Below are 20987 nucleotides of genomic sequence, written 5' to 3'. Positions count from 1 at the left end.
AAATTAAATGGGATAAAATCAACAGCACCCCGTTATCCTACCTCGGTTGATCAATCAAATTTTCAAAGAAGGAAAATGCACGTTTCCAATATTTATTTTCTCTCTACTAGGTGGATCTCTCTTGTTCCTGTTTAATCTCTTTCATTTTGAAAGCTATTTCCCACTCAATAACTAGAATAAAAAAATGGGGGAATGTCAATGTATCTGGGAAAAAAGATTAATCAAGGGCACCTTGTTATCCTTCCTAGCTTGATCAATCAAATTTTGAAAGAAGAAGAAAGCATGTTTCCAATATTTATTTTCTACCTACTACTGCAGTTATGTGCGTATGTATATTCTGATGTGAGTATAAAGAGATAAATGCATAGTATTTAAGTTAAAAATGACTATTGAATTTTTGGTAGAATAGAATTACATTGAGCCGTGTGCTACCATGCAAAGGTCACTATCAAGAATATTCTATTTCATCATTGTCCCATTCAAAAAAAAAGAAAAAAAGAAAAAAAAACAAACAGAAAAACCCACCTTGTTTCTATCTAATTCTACATATGACTCCTACCCGTTTCAAACCCAATATTTAATTTATCAAAACCAATTAATAACAACTTCTTTAAACTTCAACAAATTTAGCTTCGCTTATTCGAATTAACTTTTTCTCAAACCTAATATATATGATTAAATACGACCTATTCAACAAGACACATATTAATATACTTTTCATCACTTTATCAGTGTCTAAATATTTGACCTTGTCAGGTCTAAAAGTGTAATTGGCGATTCTGTGGATAAAACGGACTAAATTATATAATTGTAAAAGTCAGGAACTTAATTGAATATTGGTGTAAAAGTCAGGACTTAGGATGCAATTTGTATAGATGAGGTAAATTAGTGTTCGAGTTGTTGAAGGAGTCCAAGATGTCCAAGAAGATCACACAAAATCATCGGAATGCAATTGAAAGTCTAAATGATATCAAAGAGCTGCACAAAATATGTTCTAGATTTTCAGTCATAACTTGCAATGTATTTTTCACATAAAAAATGTTGGAATTTGGACAAGGCTACCTCTAAAAGAATTATATCCCTTTGAGTTAGCTTTCTAACTCAACTTGAATCACCTCAATCGGACATCGGATGAGAAAGTTATGATAAAAATATTGATAACTGTTCACTGTCACTCGCTTCTCGCTAGCATTTCGCTCGAGCGACACTCCTATGCGGTAAAAATCCTATTTCGCATTTTTGAAGTGTTTTATTTGGCCCATACCACCTAGACATTTTCAAATATAAATACTCAAGCCCTAGGACAAAATTTTAGAGGTTGCCATATTATTCTTTGAGTGCATAACATCTTCATATCTTTGTTCAAGAGATCTAAGGCGAAATCAATTAGAGAATTCTTCAACATAATTCTTGTGATCTGGCAACCATTGTTTGGGAAAAAACATTGAATCTACATAACTCAAACCACCTTACTTCCTTAATCTATTGAGGAAGGGACTCTCTCATTGGAGGATTGAGAGAGGTGGATTGAGGCGCAGTTACAAGCACAAGAACGGATGGTTCTTGGTGTTCCACTTGGTGATGTAATCAGCTAAGGACCAGGAAGTTGTAGTGGACAGTAGATTGGGTTGCAGGAGGTAGATTAGGAAGTCTAGTCGGAGGCTAGAAGTATCTACAGCAATAGATCGTGAGATTGAAACAGTGGGTCTGATTGGGTACGAAGTTTGGTATAACTTGTACTTGTTGAATTGGTATAATGGAGGTAACTGGCTTGGTCCTGGAGTTTTACCCACGTTGGGGTTTCTCCGTCATCATATTGTTTGTTATTTATTGCTTTGCATAATATACAAATTGTGGCATTCCAACATAGGTCTAGATGAGTATCTCATTGAATGTGCCGCCCCACTTTGATGGTAGTAATTAAGCGTATTGGAAGGTGAGAATGAGGGCGTTTTTGAAATCTTTAGATGAGCGTGTTTGGCAAATTGTGGTAAATGGTTGGTCAGTCCCTAGTACCACAATAGATGGTGTAGTCACTCCTACCCCTATCGAGAACTGGTCTAGAGCTCAATTGGATAGCTATAATTTAAATAGCAAAGCCCTTCATGCCCTATTTATGGCAGTTTCCCCCGAAGAGTTTAGGAGAGTGTCCATGTGTGAGGTAGCAAAGGAAGTATGGGATATTTTAGAAACCACACATGAGGAAACTCAGGCAGTTAATAGTTCTAAGCTGCAGATGTTGGCCACTGGGTTTGAAGAGATAAGAATGAGAGACGATGAGATGTTTGATATCTTTTATGCGAGCTTAAATGACATAGTAAATTCATCATTCAACCTAGGTGAGAAAATCTCTGAGCCTAAGATAGTGAGAAAGATTCTTAGATCCTTACCTGAGCGTTTTAGGCCTAAAGTCACGACAATTGAGGAAAGTAAGGACATAGACACTATCAAGGTAGAAGAGTTAGTTGGATCCCTCCAGACCTATGAATTGACCTTAGACAATCCAGCTAAAGAAAAATCCACAGCCTTAAAAAGCGCTAGGAATATCCGGATGGAATATTCTTATTCTGATTCACCCAATGATGAGGAGATGGCCTACCTAACTAAAAAATTTCAAAAAATGTTTCGGAATAGGAAGAAGCTTCAAGAGAGACAAAGAGGTGACCGAAGTGAATCTAGGAAGAACTCTAAATCTGTGAGATGCCATAACTGTCATGGTTTCGTTCATGTGAGAAATGAGTGCCCTAGTGCTAAGAGATTTGAAGAGAAGGCTATGAATACTACTCTCACAGATGACGAGTCTAGCTCAAAAAATTAGAGTGAGAAATCTACCCGTGAGGAGAGTGAAAAATATGTGGCCTTCGTTGCTAGGGGTAAAAGTGGATCCGATAAGGGGAGTGAAAGGACGGAGGATTTAGATAGTAGTGAAGATTCTGGTGATAAGAGTGGAAGTGTGGAAGATCTAGAAACAGCCTATGATATGATGTATGAGGAAAGCTTCAAGATCTTAGCCACTAGCCAAGCAATGAGCAAGAAAGTGAAAGAGCTTAAACTAGGGAAGGAACAGTTAGAGGCCTGTGTTAGTGATCTCACCAGTAAGAATGAGATGTCCTCTAGGAGAGTAAGTGAGCTGACCATTGTGAATGAGACCTTAGCTATTTAGGTTAAACACCTTGAGAGTGAGCTAGAGTTGTCTAGGTTTCAGTTACTTGCCTTTTCTAGTAGTTCTGAAAGGCTAGATAATATTCTAGGAATGGGCAAGCCGACTGGTGATAAGGGAGGTCTAGGTTTTGATCTGAATGTTGTTAGTACATCACAGACCACCTTTGTTTGTGCTACTAACCAGCCAAACATTGTGACTAACCCTATACCAAATGTTGTGGGAACTTCAGGACGTAGGTCTACCAGACGTCGTAGGACTCGTCGGCCTAGGAATAGAAATCAGCGTAAGCATATCACAGGTCCTAGGTTTATCCCTATACGTTTTCACTGTGGAGAGTTAGGTCACATCCGCCCTAAGTATCATCACTACCTGAACAATAGGAAAGACTTGAGCTTGAAAAAGAACAAAAATCAGGTGTCTGTTGGTCAAATTGGATTCCTTACTGATCAAGTGAATCATTTGACTCAATTGATGACACAGTTATCTGGAAACAATCCTCCCTCTAGACAGGCTTGGGTGAAGAAAAGCAATCTCTCAAATTTGGTTAGAGATCGTGGTGCTTCTAAAGGAAAGATCACTTATATACCTACTTGATTAGGTATTTTTGATGCATGCTTGGTTTTTAATTGACATATAGTTGTTGCATGCATCACATGTATATTGTTTGTTTTTGTTTTGTTGTTTTTCATGCATGTGCATTTTCACCTACGAGTTTTGGCGAATGTATGTTTATTTTTGTCTTTGTGTGCTTGACTTTATTTTATTTTATGTGTGGAGCATTCATTTTAAGAAAAACGAAAAACACAAAAACATTGAAAATTTGAAAAAGACAAAAATAATTGGTTATGAAAATTTCTACAGCATGACACATGACTTAGAGCTTGCATGTTGTATCATGTAGGAGCTAAAATTTATAAACTGTAGAATAATTTTCATTGCTTGGTTAGGTCTAGTTGGATTAATATGTATAAGTGTCTTCATGTACCATCTGCACTGCACACACTATGAATTTGTTAGTGGGACGCTACCGCGTGTGTGAGATTTGGGATGGCTGTCACATGTTGATAGAGTGACTTTGAACATGAATTGATCAATTTCTATAGACCTTAACCCAAAAATTTCCCCCAATTTTAAATGCTCATATCTTAATGTTCTTCTTCGAGGCTTATTTGGCTCGAGCAATTAAGCTGCGGGGTCTCTTAAAACCTGGTGTCTATGGTCAACTGATTTGGGTTAACCGGCCTAAAGCTCGTTACAAGAGTCATCTTAGTCACCTAATGGAAAAGAACCTGCACGTAAGATGAAAAATTAATGAGCTGGAGAAATGAGAAAAATATGAAAAATATGATGAGCTGAAATACTTTGAAAAATTGAAAAACAAATAAGCTCATAGTAAGTGGGAGATAAGTAAAAATAATAAGTGTAGGTCCTACTACGCGTTACATGGTTTGACTCTCATTAGTAGGAGAACATACTTATTAGCAGTGATTGACATGTCCCTTCTCACAAAATTAAGGTTTGGAGTCCTGCTTGTATTGGATCAGTGACACTTTACACACATGAGTCATTTATATTATTACTCTATTTTGGATTGAACTAAGTATGTGAGGAGTTATACTACTTGTTAATTTTTCTTTTACATGCTATCAATTGCATTCTTGATTATTATGTGTTATTGCTCGACTTGGCCTTAATGTATCTCCCTTCAGCATTTGTGACAAAAAGGGAGAGAGAAATGTGTAACTGAGGGAGGGGGATAAAAATAAGAATGATTGAGCATACACATAAGAGAGCTACTGCATTTGCAATGTGCACATGATTTCATTTATTGACATTACTTGCATTGCACTGCTATGTTTAGGGGTCGTTGGGGAGAGACATAAATATATTTACCTACTGCATAAAAACATGAGAGTTTGCAATAAGGGGAGCGTTGGGTAATTGGTGGTGTTCGTATTTCGGTTGGTGTTTTGATTGGCATCAATATCATGTCTCAAGCTAGCATGTTGAATTGTGATTAAGTGTTTCAATTGTTATATTTCTTGTATCACGTGCTTTTACACTGGGTATATGAGTTGTGGATTTCAGGAAATAGGCACAAGAAGGAATGCAAGACACGGTTATTAGAATTACTGGATAGCATAGTTTTGGTTGTTAAGTCCTGACTTATTTTGTATAGTCATGACTTCATTTGTATGGTTTTGTCACAGAATGTCAAAGGGGGAGTTTTTTTAGGTCTAAAAGTGTAATTAGCGATTTGTGGACAAAACGGACTAAATTGTCTAATTGTAAAAGCCAGGAACTTAATTGAATATTGGTGTAAAAGTCAGGGACTTAGGGTACAATTTGTATAGATGAGGTAAATTAGTGTTCGATTTGTTGAAGGAGTCCAAGATATCCAAGAATATCACACAACATCATCGGAATGCAATTGGAAGTCTAAAAGATATCAAAGAGCCGTACAAAATATGTTCCGAATTTTCAGTCATAACTTGAAATGCATTTTTCACATAGAAAACGTTGAAATTTGGAAAAGGTTATTTTTAGAGTTATCTTTCCAATGCAACTTGAATCACCTCAATCGGACATTAGATAAATAAGTTATGATAAAAATACTGATAACTGTTCACTGTCGCTCGCTTCTCGCTGGCATTTCGCTCGAGCGAAAAAAACAGAATACCTCTAGCTCGATTCTCGCTAGCATCTTGCTCGAGCGATACTCCTATGTGGAAAAAATCTTATTTCACATTTTTTAAGTGTTTTACTTGGCCCATACCACCTAGACACCTTCAAATATAAATATTCAAGACCTAGGACGAAATTTCTGAGGTTGCCACATTATTCTTTGAGTGCATAACATCTTCATATCTTTGTTCAAGAGATCTAAGGTGAAATCAATTAGAGAATCATCAACATAATTCTTGTGATCCGACAACCATTGTTTTGGGGAAAAACATTGAATCTATATAACTCAAAACACCTTACTTCTTTAATCTATTGAGGAAGAGACTCTCTCATTAGAGGATTGAGAGAGGTGGATCGAGGTGCAGTTACAAGCAAAAGAACGGATGGTTCTTGGTGTTCCACTTGGTGATACAATCAGCTAAGGACCAGAAAGTTATAGTGGACAATAGATTGGACTGCAGGAGGTAGATCGGGAAGTCTAGCAGGAGGCTAGAAGTATCTACAGCAGTAGATCTGAGACTGGAACAGCGGGTCTGATTGGTACAGAGTTTGGTATAACTTGTACTTGCTGAATTGGTATAGTGGAGGTAACTGGCTTGGTCCCCGAGTTTTACCCACGTTGGGGTTTCTCCGTCATCATATTATTTTTTATTTATTGCTTTGCATAATATACAAACTATGGCATTCTAACATAGGTTAATTGACTTGTATGATTAATCACCTAGACAACTAATTAAAGTGACTTGTTGCTTTAGTTAGATTAATTCCGCACGTAAGGTCAAATTGGTTAAAGTGAAATATAGAACATAAACTTGGTAATGCATAAAATTTGAACTTGATACTGTATCACGTTAGTCAAACTTTCAGCATATCGAAGCGGTCTAGGTCAAATTTCTTTCAGACCCAAATTTTGAATTTAATATATATATCACTTTAATTCTCCAACTTTTCAAAATAGTAAAAATATAGCATATAGAACAAGAAATTCTGTCTATAAATATATTTATTTTCTGGTTTTATAATCTCCCCTCCTTTAAATATTTTTATCCTCCAAAATTTACCTTAGCTAATCGAAGAATTTTGGAAATTTGGCTTTATGCTCCTCTTCATTCTCCCAAGTTGACTTGTAAGGTCTATGGTTTTGCCATTAAACTTTATCCAGGGAACCCTCTCTATTTCTTAATTGGTGTGTTTTATTGGTGTTGCTTTTAGAAAAAACTTTGTTACTCACCTTAGATTCCATACCTTCAGCACAACTTTTCTGTCAGTCTTATGCTGTCTTTATTCTTGCTCTAATCTTGTCAACTGCCTCAACTATTCATTTACTGATTTCGAAACCCAAAATTCTATTCTGTTTGACCTCATCTCAATGGATAGCTGATCTGCACTTCCTACCATAAAAAAATTCATATAGGGCCATGTTTATAATGGCCTGAAAACTACTGTTGTAGGCAAACTCTACTAATAGCAGATGTGTTTCTCAACTATCGATACGATCCAAAATATATGCCCTCAACATATCTTCAAGAGTTTGAATGGTTCTTTTTGATTGTCCATCCGTCTGTGGATGATAAGTGGTACTAAACTACAGTTTCATCACCACGCCTGCGTGCAAACTTTTCTAAAATTTCGATGTGAACCTTGGGTCTCTATTTGAAACAATGGTGAAAGGAACTCCATGCAATCTGACTATCTCTCTGATATATAATTGTGTGAGTTGTTCCACATTGAAATTTACTTTGATTGGTAGAAAATAGGCTGACTTCGTTAAACTATCATTACTACCCTTATAGAATTGTAACATCTTGTTGATCTCAAAAAGCCTACCACAAAGTCTATCACATTGTGTTTCCATTTCCATTCTAGAATATGCAACAGCTTCCATAGTTCTGGTGGTCTTTGATGTTCTACCTTGACCTGTTGACGGACAACACATTTCTCCATAGGCCAATTCCTCTTTTCATGTTTTCTACTAAAATGTATCTCGAAAATGGATGATAAGTAGTACTAAACTATTGTTGTAGGCAAACTCCACTAGCGACAAATATGTTTCTCGACTATCGATAAGATCCAAAATACATGCATGCCCTCAACATATCTTCAAAAGTTTGAATGGTTCTTTTTGATTGTCCATCCGTATGTGGATGATAAGTAGTATTAAACTACAGTTTCATCACCATGCCTGCCTGCAAACTTTTCTAAAATTTCGATGTGAACCTTGGGTCTCTATTTGAAACAATGGTGAAAGGAACTCCATGCAATCTGACTATCTCTCTGATATATAATTGTGTGAGTTGTTCGACATTGAAATTTACTTTGATGGGTAGAAAATAGGCTGATTTCGTCAAACAATCATTACTACCCTTATAGAATTGTAACATCTTGTTAATCTCAAAAAGCCTACCACAAAGTCTATCACTTTGTGTTTCCATTTCCATTCTAGAATATGCAACAGCTTCCATAGTATTGGAAGCCTTTGATGTTTTGCCTTCACCTATTGACGGACAACACATTTCTCCATAGGCCAATTCCTCTTTTCACGTTTTCTACTAAAATGTATCTCGAAAATCTCGAAAATGTATCTCAAAAATCTTGATACATTTTTGTACGACATGGATGTGCATCATAAGACGTAGAGTAGGCCTCTTCTAATATCTCGTTTCTTATAGCATCATCCATAAATATACATAATCTTACTTGAACGGTCAATGCTTTATCTTCAAATACTTCAAATCCTACAGTTTGTACCAATCTCAGCCTTATCTTCTGCAGAAAATGATCATTATCCTATGCTTCTTTGATTCAATCCTGGAGAGTAAGATGAATCATAGATGCTTTTATTCTCACTGTAGTCTGGGTTGAAGGCATGATGACTTCCAATCTCAGTTTCTCAAAGTCCCTTATTAAGTGTTCCTACATCATGATTAAAATTGCTAACTGTGATCCTGTTTTCCTACTTAAGGTATCTGTGACTACATTAGCCTTACCTAAATGATAAATGATTGTGCAGTCATAATCTTTCACTAACTCAAATGATCTTCTTTGTTTCATAATTAGTTCCTTTTATGTGAAGAAGTATTTAAAACTTTTGTGGATTGAATAAATTTCACACCACTATAGAGACATATCGTTAAGGTATGAACTATCGTTATAAGCACCAAGTTATGCATTTTATAGTTCTGTTCATACTGCTTCAACTATCTCATTGCATAAGCAACCACTTTTCATGTTGCATTAGAACACAGCCCAAACCCTACTCAAGGTATTGAGGTAGACCTAATTAAAGTGGAAGCAATAACCACATGACCAAGAAAATTCACTCGATCAAGCCAAAATTCGCACTCCTAAAATTTGGCATATAATTTCTCTTTCCTCAAAGTTTCAAGTACTTCTTGAAATTCTTCTTCATGCTAGTTCGTGTCTTTTGTGTATGCAAGTATGTTGTCAACAAATGCTATGATGAACTAGTCTAAATACCAGTGGAAGATTCGATTCACTGGATCCATAAATACAGCTGGAACATTGGTCTAACAAAATAATGCCCATAGTGAGGCTCAAAAGCAATTTTCGGTATATCACCTGCCTAAACCTTCAATTGATGATACCTCAACCTCAAGTCGATCTTTTAAAAACACTATTGCACCCTTTAACTGGTCGAACAAATCTTCTATTTTTGATAGCGGGTATCTATTTTTAATAGTCAGATGGTTCAATTCTCGATAGTCAATGCACACCCTCATATTCCCATAATTTTTTTTCGCAAAAAAAATACTAGAGCATACCAAGGAGATATACTCGATCGAATGACACCTTTTTCCAGCAACTCCTCCAACTATAACTTCAATTCTTGAAGTTTTTTTTGTGCCATTTGGTATGGGGCCTTAGATACTTGTTCCGCTTCGAGAACCTAGCGAATTGTAAATTACACTTGTCTATCTTGTGGAATGCTTCGTAGATATTCTGGGAATAATTCTATAATGTTTTGCACAAAATTAATAACCTTAATGATTGTTTCTAAATATTTGGAAATGATGATATTAAGTAGGAATCTCTAGCATCGATGTAGAGACTTGAACTTTGCTCTAGAGAAAGGAACTCTTCCTTTTCTTGATCTATGAAATAACAATTTTTTTTCTCATGATATTGAATGGTTGCATGATTTACTCCCAACTAGTCCATGCCTAAAATAATATGAAAATCTTTTATCTCCAAAAGGTATAAGTCTGCATGTAGTATTTTTCCATCAATCTCTAACTTCATAGCCTAAGTCTTATGATTTGTGAAAGAGTTTTTTCTGAAGAGATGTTAACCTCTAATTCATTATTCATTTTCACAAATGCAAAGTTGGACCTATCAACAAAGGATGCAGAGTCAAAAAGTACGTAAGCAGGTACATCAAATAATAGAATATCTGTTTGGGTATTTATAATGTTAAGCTTAGCGAAGGAAGATGTAAAATCAAGAACAAAAACAATAATTCAAATAATAGTAAAATACTCGTTATCACATTCGAATTTTGCTTCATCCATGCTGATTAGTGTAAAAACTTGGGCTTCTCTTTTCTTGTTCTTGTCCTGATCATCATCATTGTTCTCTAAAGGCTCTATATAGTTGAAAACAATGAGTTCCGACTTGCCACACCGAAAATACATGTTCTTTTTGAATAAGCATTCATCCATGTGGAATTTATTATACTTTGAACAAGGTGTAATACTTTCACTCTTCCCACCAATACGAACTCCTATGCTTGGTCTTTTATTTTGTTAGTTACGTCTATCAATGCTCTGATCATTCTAGCTTCGTATTCCCAATGACTCTCTGCTCTGCTGGGTATACTGCTCAAATGTAATCCTCTATATAAAATAGCATGAGCCTTCTCCAACATATTATGATATGAAGTGAAACGATGGGATATAATGATCATGTCGATCTCCGAGCATAGTCCCTTTTCGAACCTTTTGATCTTCCTAACTTCTGTATCTACCAAGTGCGGGGCATATTTTGAGAGCTGTTCAAATTACCTCTCATAATCAGTAAGCGACACGTCTCCCTGTCTGAGTTGCAGAAACTCTAATTCATTAACGTTTCTTAAAGTTTGTGGTAAGTATTTTGTCATTACTTCATCCTTAAACTATTCCCAATCCTGGTTACGCAACCACTCTTTGATCCTAGTGCATGAGACAAATTCCTACAGTGACTAGCTGCTCCAACAAATATAAATTCTATGTATAACACCTTTTTGTGCATCTATACAAACAATATGTCGAAAGATGTACTCCACTTCTCTAATTCAGTCCTTGATAGCCAGTGGGTCTGAACCACAGTCGAAAGTAGGAGACTTGTACCTACTAAACTGCTCAACCATTGAGATCGCTCTAGGGACAAAATGGAGGTACATGTTGCTATGGAATTACATTTTGTGGTGGGTGTTGATTCTATCTGCTCAACTCTTGTACCACTCACAATGAGTCACGCATCAAATTCGTGTGAATAGATCATGTTTTTCCTAAAAGAATTTTAATATTAAGTCACTCGTCAGGCCGTCATATATACTAGTACCAAGTCTAACATGTTATACCTATATTCTCGTAAATTTAACGAGAAAACAAACATGCATATCAAAAATTAAAAAGTAGGCAATTTAAAAAATTTACGATATGCAAAAACTTTAAATAAATTTCTCTTCTTACTCCTTTATATATCTTAGAGTCGTGGAGGGTGGTTGTATCAAAAATCTTTGGAATTTTTACATATTTAAGAACTTAAATAAAAAAAATATATATTTTACTTCATGTCTTTAAATTTATATATCTAGAAAAATTATTAAGATTTTTCAATCATTATTTACGTGAACAGTGATGTGCCATTGATGACCATGAATAGTGACATGCATTGTTCACGGTTAAATTTTTTTAATGTGACTTTAAAGTCCAAATGAGTTTATATAAAATTTAATTTATCATAACCAATTAATAACAACTTTTTCCAAATATTTAATTTATCATAACCCATTACAAACACAATATTTAATTTATCATAACCAATTAATAACAACTTTTTTAAACTTCAATAGCTTAGGTTTTATTTTTCCGAATTAACTTTCTCTTGAGCTATCCAACGAGCCTCATATTGATATAATTTTCATAGCTTTATCATATCTAAAAATTTGACCCAAATTTTGAATTTAACTTATACTTCACTTTAGTCCTCAACTTTTCAAAATAGTAAAAATGTAGCATATCGAACAAGAAATTCTATTCTAAAATTTTTATTTTTATTTTTTAGGTTTTACAGACGAAGGATTATAGTTTCAGAGTAAATGAACAAGTTTGATTTTTTCAGACCACGTGACATTTTTCGTTACATGTATTACCTGACACATTGTTAGATGTCAATATGAGACGACGAACGTAAATTAATTAATTTAAGTGAATTAATGATAAATTAATAAGGGGTTTAATCTATCTTAATTTTAATTAGATTAAAATAATAATTTGTATCGTCTAACATCGTGATTGAGAGCCTAATGGATTACACATAAAAGGGAGAACTAAAGAAATGATATTACGAATTAATTAATTGACAAGTATTGGACATTTCTAAAATTAATTAATTGGATTATTTTTATTGAATTAATAAGATTAAGTTAATTGGTTGGATTAATTAACTTACGAGGCAAATTTAATTAATTAGATTAATTAAATATTGGGCAAACATATGTTTAATGAGTATGTTAAGCTCACTTAAATTTTTATTAATAAGCCGTTAGGATTTGAGAAATCATAACACATATCTCACAACATCATAAATCTTGCTGGTACAAAAAAAAAAAAAAAAGAAGAAGAAAGAAACATTAATCTCTCACCTTGTTTTCCTGTGTTAAGTCCAAAATTTAATTGGCAACTTCCTAAGTTAAAATCAAGTTTTAGTTGAATTGTATTAGGACTTTATCGAGTTATAATCAAAGTCAAAATAGTTAAGGATTGATAGTATAGGTCTTTAAGGAATTTAAGATATCAAAAATGGCCAAAAAAATCAAATATGATTAAGGGAATGTAATTAGAAGTCTAAAGTGTAACAAAGAGCCACACAAGTTATATTCAAAATTCTCAGTTGCAAATTGCAACACATTTTTCTCATTGAAAATATTCAAATTTGGAGAATTCTATACTTAAAAGAATTGTAGTCCTTTGAATAAGCTTTTCAACGCATTTTGAATCTCCTCAATCCAATATCGGGAGATCAATCCGATATCATCTCCCGATTTGGGAGATGAACTTATGATAAAAATACTGACGATTGCTCAGCTGTCGCTCGCCTAGCACTAACCTAGCGCTCGAGCTACTAGTCAACATCCAAAATTCTATTTTCCGTAAAATATTGATTTTTCAGTTCCTTTCGTCCCAAACACTTTTTCTTATATACATCTTTCCCTATGAACGTCTTAAAGGATGTTGTATCACAATTATTTCATAGAAATCAGTCCTTTGTAGATCTAAAACTTTCATTCATTTCAAGATTCAACCACCAAATTATTTGATTCATAAATTTATCCAAATTTAGATTTGGTGAATGAGCTATAAACTTTCACATCCAACCACATATTAGTACACAGAAGATCATTGATCAAACACCAAAATCTACCTTCCCCCAGTTAGCCTTCAAAGATATTGGAGATTTGGGAAGAAGCGCAAGAAGTTTCGGTGTTGCAAAACAAGGTTCCATTGGAAGATGAGGAATTCTTCGTTTGTCAATTGGAGATAAATCGATACTAGGGGTCTGGAGCTATTATAGAAGTATAAATTCAAGAGGAATAAGGTGAAGTACTAGCATTAGGAGCCGGGATCTAGCATTAGGAGCGTCCAGGAGGGCTAAGGTATATTACCAGGAGTCAAAATTTGTGTTGAAGGAGCATACCTCTAGTAGGATCAAGGGAGGCTAAAGGATTCAAGGTTAGAAGTTCTATGAGGTAGACGGGTCTGATCCGTACTATTGCTTCAATTTATAGTGGATTACTGACTTGCACTGTGCTCGAAGGGTTTCTCGGTGATCATTTTTGGTGTTTTTACAGCTTTATTTATTGATTGTGGAATTCAAACCATAGGGTATTTGAACTTCATCGACTAATCATCTAGAAACAATTAAAAGTCACTTGTTGTTGGACAATTGGATAGCAAAGGTGTGAAAGATAGTGGCAAAGCAAAAAATCTTGATTGTTCGTGATCAAGATTCTCAAAGGTGTTTGAAGGATTTGCCGAAGATATAATTGTAATCACGATTTCTATCTAAACATAAAAACGATCCTTGAAGAAAATTGAAATTAATTTTAAATTCTGCCGAGTGTGTATAAGTAAATTGCCAACAGGAATAGCTGGTCAAAGAACTTGTTATGAGTTCTTCTCAAAAATCAATTTATATCTTCTTCCGACAAATTTGTTGATTCTAATCTATTTCTCAAGTCCTAGATCATGAATCTAGGCTTAGATACCAGTTGCTAACAATTTTAATCGTAAAACCAAGTTCTCGACCACAAATTTCAAAGATAAAATGGCTAAAATATAAATAAGGAAAAATTGAGATCAAACGCAAATCCAAAAGACTTAAGGCCAAGTTTTTCTCACATTTCACCAACAATCTCCCATCAACCACACTATCTAGTTTCCTTCTCATCATGAGGTAACAAAACCTTTAGCAAGAGCTTCATTCACCAAGAATGGTTGAAGAAAGAAAAAATCACACAAAGAATCAACAGTAAGCAACTGACAGGAAGAAGAAGAGAGGCTAAAAGAGAAATTGAAAGAATGAGAGTGAAGTGAGCCAATGGCTAGGGTTTCCTCTTTTTATACGAGGACTTCAAAATTTGTTGCACCTCAAAATAACACTTTCCACTTGGGCCAATTCAAGGGCTAAATTTGGGTGCGAAATGATTGGGCCTTAAAAACTCTTATTTGGGCCAAATGCCTTGAAGTAGAATATTGTCCAAAGATTGTTTGGCAACAAAAGCTCAACAATTTGGTATGATAAGATTAGAATTTTTCTATTATTATTATTTTTTTTAATATCCAGGTATCCCAACTTACACTAAACTAAATCCTGGACCCCCAAGACCCTTGCCCCTAGAACCTTGGAGGGGGTAAATCGCGGGTTATGCCTCAACTGGATTACAGGTTCCCCCCATTGCCTGTACACTTCTGCGCACAAGAGACCCTCCTCCACAATGATTGCTCCATACCAAATATTTGGCTGCAGGTTCCCACTAGGAATCGAACTCTTGTCGCTGGAAGCAAGACAATATTGATTGATCTACCAGTTGAGCTGTGACCTAGGGCAGTATTTTTCTATTTTTTTTTTATAACCCAGGTGTCCCAGCTTAGCCGGACTAAATCCTGGACCTCTAGCCCCCGGCCCCTCAGTGACTAGTTGAGGTAAATCGCAGGTTATGTCCTTGTTGGTTCCCAGGTTCCCACATGGCTTTTACTCCTTTCCCAAAGGGACCCTCCTCCATGGTTATTACATCACCAAGCTACTCCAACCCTTCCTCTGATTATTACATCACTTGGCTGCTCCAATCAGGAATTGAACTCCCCACACTTGGTTTCAGAGCCCCCCAATGTGATTGTTCCGCCATTTTGAATGTGCCCTGGGGGCAGTATTTTTCTATTTTATATCTATGTGGTGTTGCCTCTTGCAAATTGGAGAATTGATTCTTCTTTCAAGTTACGGGCCCACAAATATCATTCAATGAAAAGCAAATGAATTCTTTGTCCATTTTACCCTCACATTCGGGTTGAAAGAGACTATAGTGATAGGTGAGTTGATGTGCTCAATTTTCTAATCAATTGAAGGGCAAAAATGACAAAAAGACCCTGACATGAGTCTGTGGAAAGTCTGAATACTAGTCAGGACTTGGAATTTTTAAACGCCAAAAGACAAAGCAACGGTTTGAATTTTGCTTTTAATATGGTCTGTGAGACCAAACATACAAACATCCAATTATCTTATTATTACCAACGCAAAGGCAAAACCCATCTTAAAGAGATTTCGTACATGCATCCCATTTTATTCATAATTTTTAAATGGCCTTACGTTTTTGTGTTTAATTTTTTGGTCGTTTTGGAAAATATATTTAACAACATGAACCTTTTACGAAGGTATATTTGTTTTGTTTTCGAGCCAATTTTGCTTGAACTTTAAATAAGTAAATTATAATCTAATTTTAAGATGCTTGAACCGAACTACGAAGGGAGACTTAGGTATCATTGAAGGAATTAATTGCCTTTCTCTCTTTAAATGAACAATATATTTTTCTCCATTGTATTAGGACGGCAAAAAAACAAAGTCATTCAAAGAGCTGGTTCTTATCGAATTGATAAATCAGTTAGTTTTTCTCTCTAAGAATATTGTTGGTTTATCTCGTACAAGAATTAAATATTTTATGATTCAGCTAAGTAATTTAATCAAGGACCAACTTAATTCTATTCTTCTATGTCGCTATGAGACAATCTCTAAAAACTGACTCTGATTCATATTATATTAAAGAAATAAAAAAAAAATGGAAGTTGTGCATCACTACTAAAATATAAAATCCATGAATATTGGTTTACAAAACGATGCATAAGTAATGAAAAATAAAAGAATAATATTATTCATAATCAGCTATTGTAGTAGTCATCTTGCATTACATCTTAGGTAGCATAATATTAATAATTAAAAAAGAAATAACTTTTAATAAATTGCATTATTCAAAATTTAAATTCAAGACCAATGTGAATTGTGACCACAAACGTAAATGCTGTCGGAAATCATAAATAATAAGTCATGTGAAACAATGTGTAGTCAACTAACTTTTAGGGAAAATTTTATTACAGGGTACTCAACTTACATGTTTATTTCATATTGGTCACCTCACTTCAATTTATTTCATTTTGACCATTAAATTTACATTTTATTTCAATTTTACCATAATCGTTATTTTTAATTTTCTGAGCAATCAGTATTCTTATTTTTTGTGGAATTGGTGTTCGAGTTCATTACTATTAAAGAGAGTACAATCATTTCTTGGTTTGACATTATTATTTTTCTATTTAATCTTAGAAGACGTGCTATATTTTTCGGTATAAACATCCATAATATCCTGTCAGTACTATTGCAAGGGCACAAATCTTATGCATCCTTCATTGCGTTTTAAATTCATAATTTTTAAACGGCGTTCAATTTTTGCATTTTGTTTTGCTAGTCATTTTTGGACAATATATTTAACCATTTTGATATTTTTATGAAGGCCTTAAAGCCAAATTTGCATAACTTTGAATAAGTCAACTCTAATCTAATTTTGAGATGCTTGAACGATGTTAGCCAATGTGAATTCCGTATTGACTTAGAAACCCAATGTTTTTATTTTTTTATTTTTTTTTTAAACAAGTAATTTTCCTTCTCTTATAAGTATTAAATAATTTATGATTCAGCTAAGTAAATTATTAATGAACAACCTAATTCTCTTCTTTCCCAATGGATATGAAACAAGGGATGTGTGGTAGAAAGAATGAGGCATGAACCGAGGCCTTCCCGGTTGGCCTTTCTTGTCTTTCGCGGATCACCGGTGACGGCTGACGCTGCGGTAGGATCACAACGAGCTGGCGCTTCATAAACTAATTCCTTAGCAAATGAATACGTCCGTCTCTAAAAGTTGATTACGTCGTGATTGATTGATATTATATTAAAGAAAAGAGTATTGGTTATTATCTTATGATGAGCATTAGTGAGATGTCATATCAATTAATTAGTGAATGAACTTATGATAAATCTCAAAATTTGAATTAAATTTGTTATTCACGAAAGAATGAAAGTCAATTAATTATGTTACATGGGAAGTAGGTTTGAAAAAGATGCATAAACTAGTTGTGCATGTGACACAACGAACTTATTAAATATTTGAATTCAATATCAACGTGAATAGAAGCCAAAACATAAATGCTGTCGGAAAGCATAACGAAAAAGTCAAATTTGAAAAACAGTGTAGTCTTTGGGAAAATATCGTTAGAGGATACCCAACTTACAAATTTATTTCATATTAATCATCTAACTTCAATTTATTCGATTTTGACAATTCGATTAGCATTTTATTGCAAATTTACCATTACGACTGTAATTCTGATCAAAATCAACTGTTAGTCAAGTCACACACTATTTAAATAACAAGAATCAAGAATAAGGAATCTAATTGCGTTAGTGCATTTTACTATCAATTTGTTTAACAATGTAATTACAAATATAGTCCCAGTTTGGTGTGAAATAAAAACCTTGTTTGAGCCACATTCTTTCAAAAAATAAATTATTAAGAGACCATTTGGTAGCTATTTTCTTCAAAATATATTTTTCCCTCTCTTCTTTTTAACCACACATTCTTTATTAAAATAATATTACACGTAAATAAAATTTTTTTTATTATTTTTCAACCACACATTTCACATCAATTTACTATTCTAAAATGTATTTTTATATAAAAAATGCATATCAAACACCCCCTAAATAGTGATATGACATCATTTCAACTACACATTTTTTCAATGAAATAATATTACACGTAAATTCAAAACTTTTTCTTATTTTTTAATCACACATTTCTTATTAATAAACTATTCAAAAATGCATTTTTATGAAAATAACATGGCTCAAATAAGGGCAAAATATGAATTAAAATTAAAGTTAAAGTCAACAGTTAATTTCAACCATACATTTCATGAAATTAATTACTGATTTAGTACCAATTATCAGTGTCAAATGAGCACTCTTAGAGTTACATGAGACTAAACACTAAATATGTCCACAGTTTCAAACAAAATGGTTAAATTAAAATATAAATATTAGCTAAGTGACTAAGATTGAACAATCTTATAATTAGGTGGCCTCCGATAAAATTTTATCTCGTTTTCAATCTTGGCTGACGGTGTAGCGAATTTGACCTAAAGTCCATTGCTTCTTTAGCCGATGTGTAATGAATAATTCCACGCGCATCCTGCCTTATTCTTTTCTGTTCACACTTCCACTACAAAAACCCTGATTCTCAAACAGAGTTTCTCTCCAAAACACAATCATTTTTCAAGCCACGTCTTTGAAAAAACACCTTCATTTCTCTTCTTCCAGATTCCAATATAACCATATATACGTGGTCTTTCCATTCTTATTCAGGTGTTAAACAGAAATATATCATTTATCAATATGAAATCCAAAGCAGGCAACCAAAACAGGTTTCTTCGCATCATTACTATTCCAATACGTGCTTTGGGGAAAGTACGGGATTTATATGTGAAAAGCATGACAGATTACGCAGACAGGGTAAGTTATGGCAACGTTATGGGGGGTCCGGGAACCGGGCAGGCACCGACCCTTCCGAAGAGTTTCAGTGTCCACACAACGAGATCTTACGAGAATGGTGATATTAGTGAGCTCATTAGAGCTTCTTCTGCAAGGAATAGTGGCAGTGGGGTTGATCTCGATTCGTATATGCCAAAACAGATGCAAATGAAGCCACCATCTTCGGGGAGCATGGGATCGAGGGCTATGCCGAGAAGTAGAACTGTTGTTATGGGTAGAATTGATGAAGACAGGCCTTGTAATTATTTTGGAGAAAATAATGTTAATAGGAAGGTTGAGTTGATGTATCCCAGGAGTAGAAGTCATGCTGTCCCAAGACAACCTGTTTATTAGTCTGGGTAGAGGTGTGCGTAGTTGTGATAAGAAAAATTTGTATTTGTGAGACAGCCCATATGAAACTGCTCTTGCATGAGTTGAATTATTCTTTTGTTTGTTGTTACTAGAAAAGGTCGATTTGTAGTTACTATCAATTTATCATTGCAAAGATTTTTTCTTCTAAAATTATGATTTTTTCATATGGTACACATGGCAGGCTTGATATTTTGGGGGCCTTATGCCAATCTCAAATATGGGGCCCCTGTATATATATCAAATCTTTGATCGGGCTTTTTCTTTTATTATTAAGGGTTATTCTTGGGGTACATGGGGGGCACATAAGGGTATCCATTATGGACACCCGACGCCTCCTATAGGGGGACATTGACACCCTTATGTTTGGGGGTTATATATGTAAGAATTTTTAATCAATAGATGAGCTTATATATGTGAATAATTGTGTGTTAAATTATAGGTTATCGAATTCGGTTGAGCCCAATTAAAGTGATCTAATAAGGCTTCAGTCTTGGGCTTTAATGTATCCAATTAAAGTATAAATTTACATATGTGTAGAGACCGGGCCCAAGTCCTAGTTCTATGATGGACCGAATTAGGTCAAATGACGTCCCTATATAAATAGGTTATGGTCCTCAGATCACACGCATGTATTATTCATTCTCTACTGCATCACATCACAGAGAAGAAAAGGAGACTGCGTGTAGATTTGGAAGACTATATCGCGAAATTCATATTGCATTAACCATGTCTGATTCATGTATACTTCCACTTTAATTCTTGTATTTCTTGATGATTTAACATGAAAGATCCGATAATTTAAAGCATTAAATTATCCAACAAGTGGTATCAGAGTCAGGTTCATGTTAAATCATTGAGAATCGAATAATTTAATTTGGTTCTTGCAATATTTTATAAAGTTTTCAGATTTGATGATTTAGGATTTATATTTTGTTGAATTTGAAAACTTTTGCGGTATAATTTTTATTATTTTCGTAATTTAGATTAATGGTTGAGAAAATTTAGATTTGGAATTCGGATTTTGGTTTCAGATTTTCAAAAAAAAAAAAAGGTCGTCGGCGGGTACGCCAAGGCAGGGCTGCTGCAGTGCTGCGTTTTGCAACAGCACTTGTGCGCTGCTGCCCGCCGGCGCCACTCCACCAGGCGCTGCAATGCGCCAGCTGCAATTTTTAGGTTTTTAGTTTTTTTTTTCTTTTTGAGATTTGGGGGCGGGGGCTTCCTTTGTAAATTAGGTAACTTGAGGCCCTTGTTTGCAATTAGGGTTAGGGTTATAAAATTAAGGTTTCAGTCCCTAACCTTTAAGTTATATTAAGTTTTGGGCCTTTAAGTTTTGGATTTAATAATTCAGTCCCTAAGGTTTTAAAATTAATTAATTCGGGACATTAAAGTTCTGAATTTATAATTAAAGCCCTCA

The 20987-nt window shown here is 34.5% G+C and overlaps 2 protein-coding genes across 2 annotated transcripts; both read left to right on the top strand.

Annotated features, from left to right (window-relative positions):
• Positions 1 to 1942: 1942 nt before the first annotated feature.
• Positions 1943 to 3757, top strand: LOC111400347. Its single transcript, XM_023027761.1, has 3 exons — positions 1943 to 2728; positions 2819 to 3121; positions 3164 to 3757. Exons 1-3 carry the CDS (start codon positions 1943 to 1945, stop codon positions 3755 to 3757), a joined length of 1683 nt encoding a protein of 560 aa, XP_022883529.1.
• A 15114-nt stretch (positions 3758 to 18871) lies between these two features.
• LOC111402657 lies at positions 18872 to 19744 on the top strand. The gene has a single exon (XM_023031027.1). The coding sequence runs from the start codon at positions 19067 to 19069 to the stop codon at positions 19553 to 19555; it is 489 nt and encodes a 162-aa protein (XP_022886795.1). The 5' UTR covers positions 18872 to 19066; the 3' UTR covers positions 19556 to 19744.
• Positions 19745 to 20987: the final 1243 nt, after the last annotated feature.

Source organism: Olea europaea, chromosome 10, assembly GCF_002742605.1.
Source record: "Olea europaea var. sylvestris chromosome 10, O_europaea_v1, whole genome shotgun sequence".
Lineage (NCBI taxonomy): Eukaryota > Viridiplantae > Streptophyta > Magnoliopsida > Lamiales > Oleaceae > Olea > Olea europaea.
The sequence above is the reverse complement of the archived record's forward strand: the minus strand, read 5'-3'. Positions and strand labels throughout refer to the sequence as shown.

What these genes read in the sequence shown, in the direction of transcription:
- LOC111400347 (XM_023027761.1), top strand. Translation starts at nt 1,943, where the DNA reads ATGAGGGCGTTTTTGAAATCTTTAGATGAGCGTGTTTGGCAAATTGTG. An exon ending in ACTGTCATGGTTTCGTTCAT is followed by an intron (nt 2,729 to 2,818) that starts GTGAGAAATGAG and finishes TCAAAAAATTAG; the next exon opens with AGTGAGAAATCTACCCGTGA. An exon ending in ATGAGATGTCCTCTAGGAGA is followed by an intron (nt 3,122 to 3,163) that starts GTAAGTGAGCTG and finishes TTAGCTATTTAG; the next exon opens with GTTAAACACCTTGAGAGTGA.
- LOC111402657 (XM_023031027.1), top strand. Translation starts at nt 19,067, where the DNA reads ATGAAATCCAAAGCAGGCAACCAAAACAGGTTTCTTCGCATCATTACT.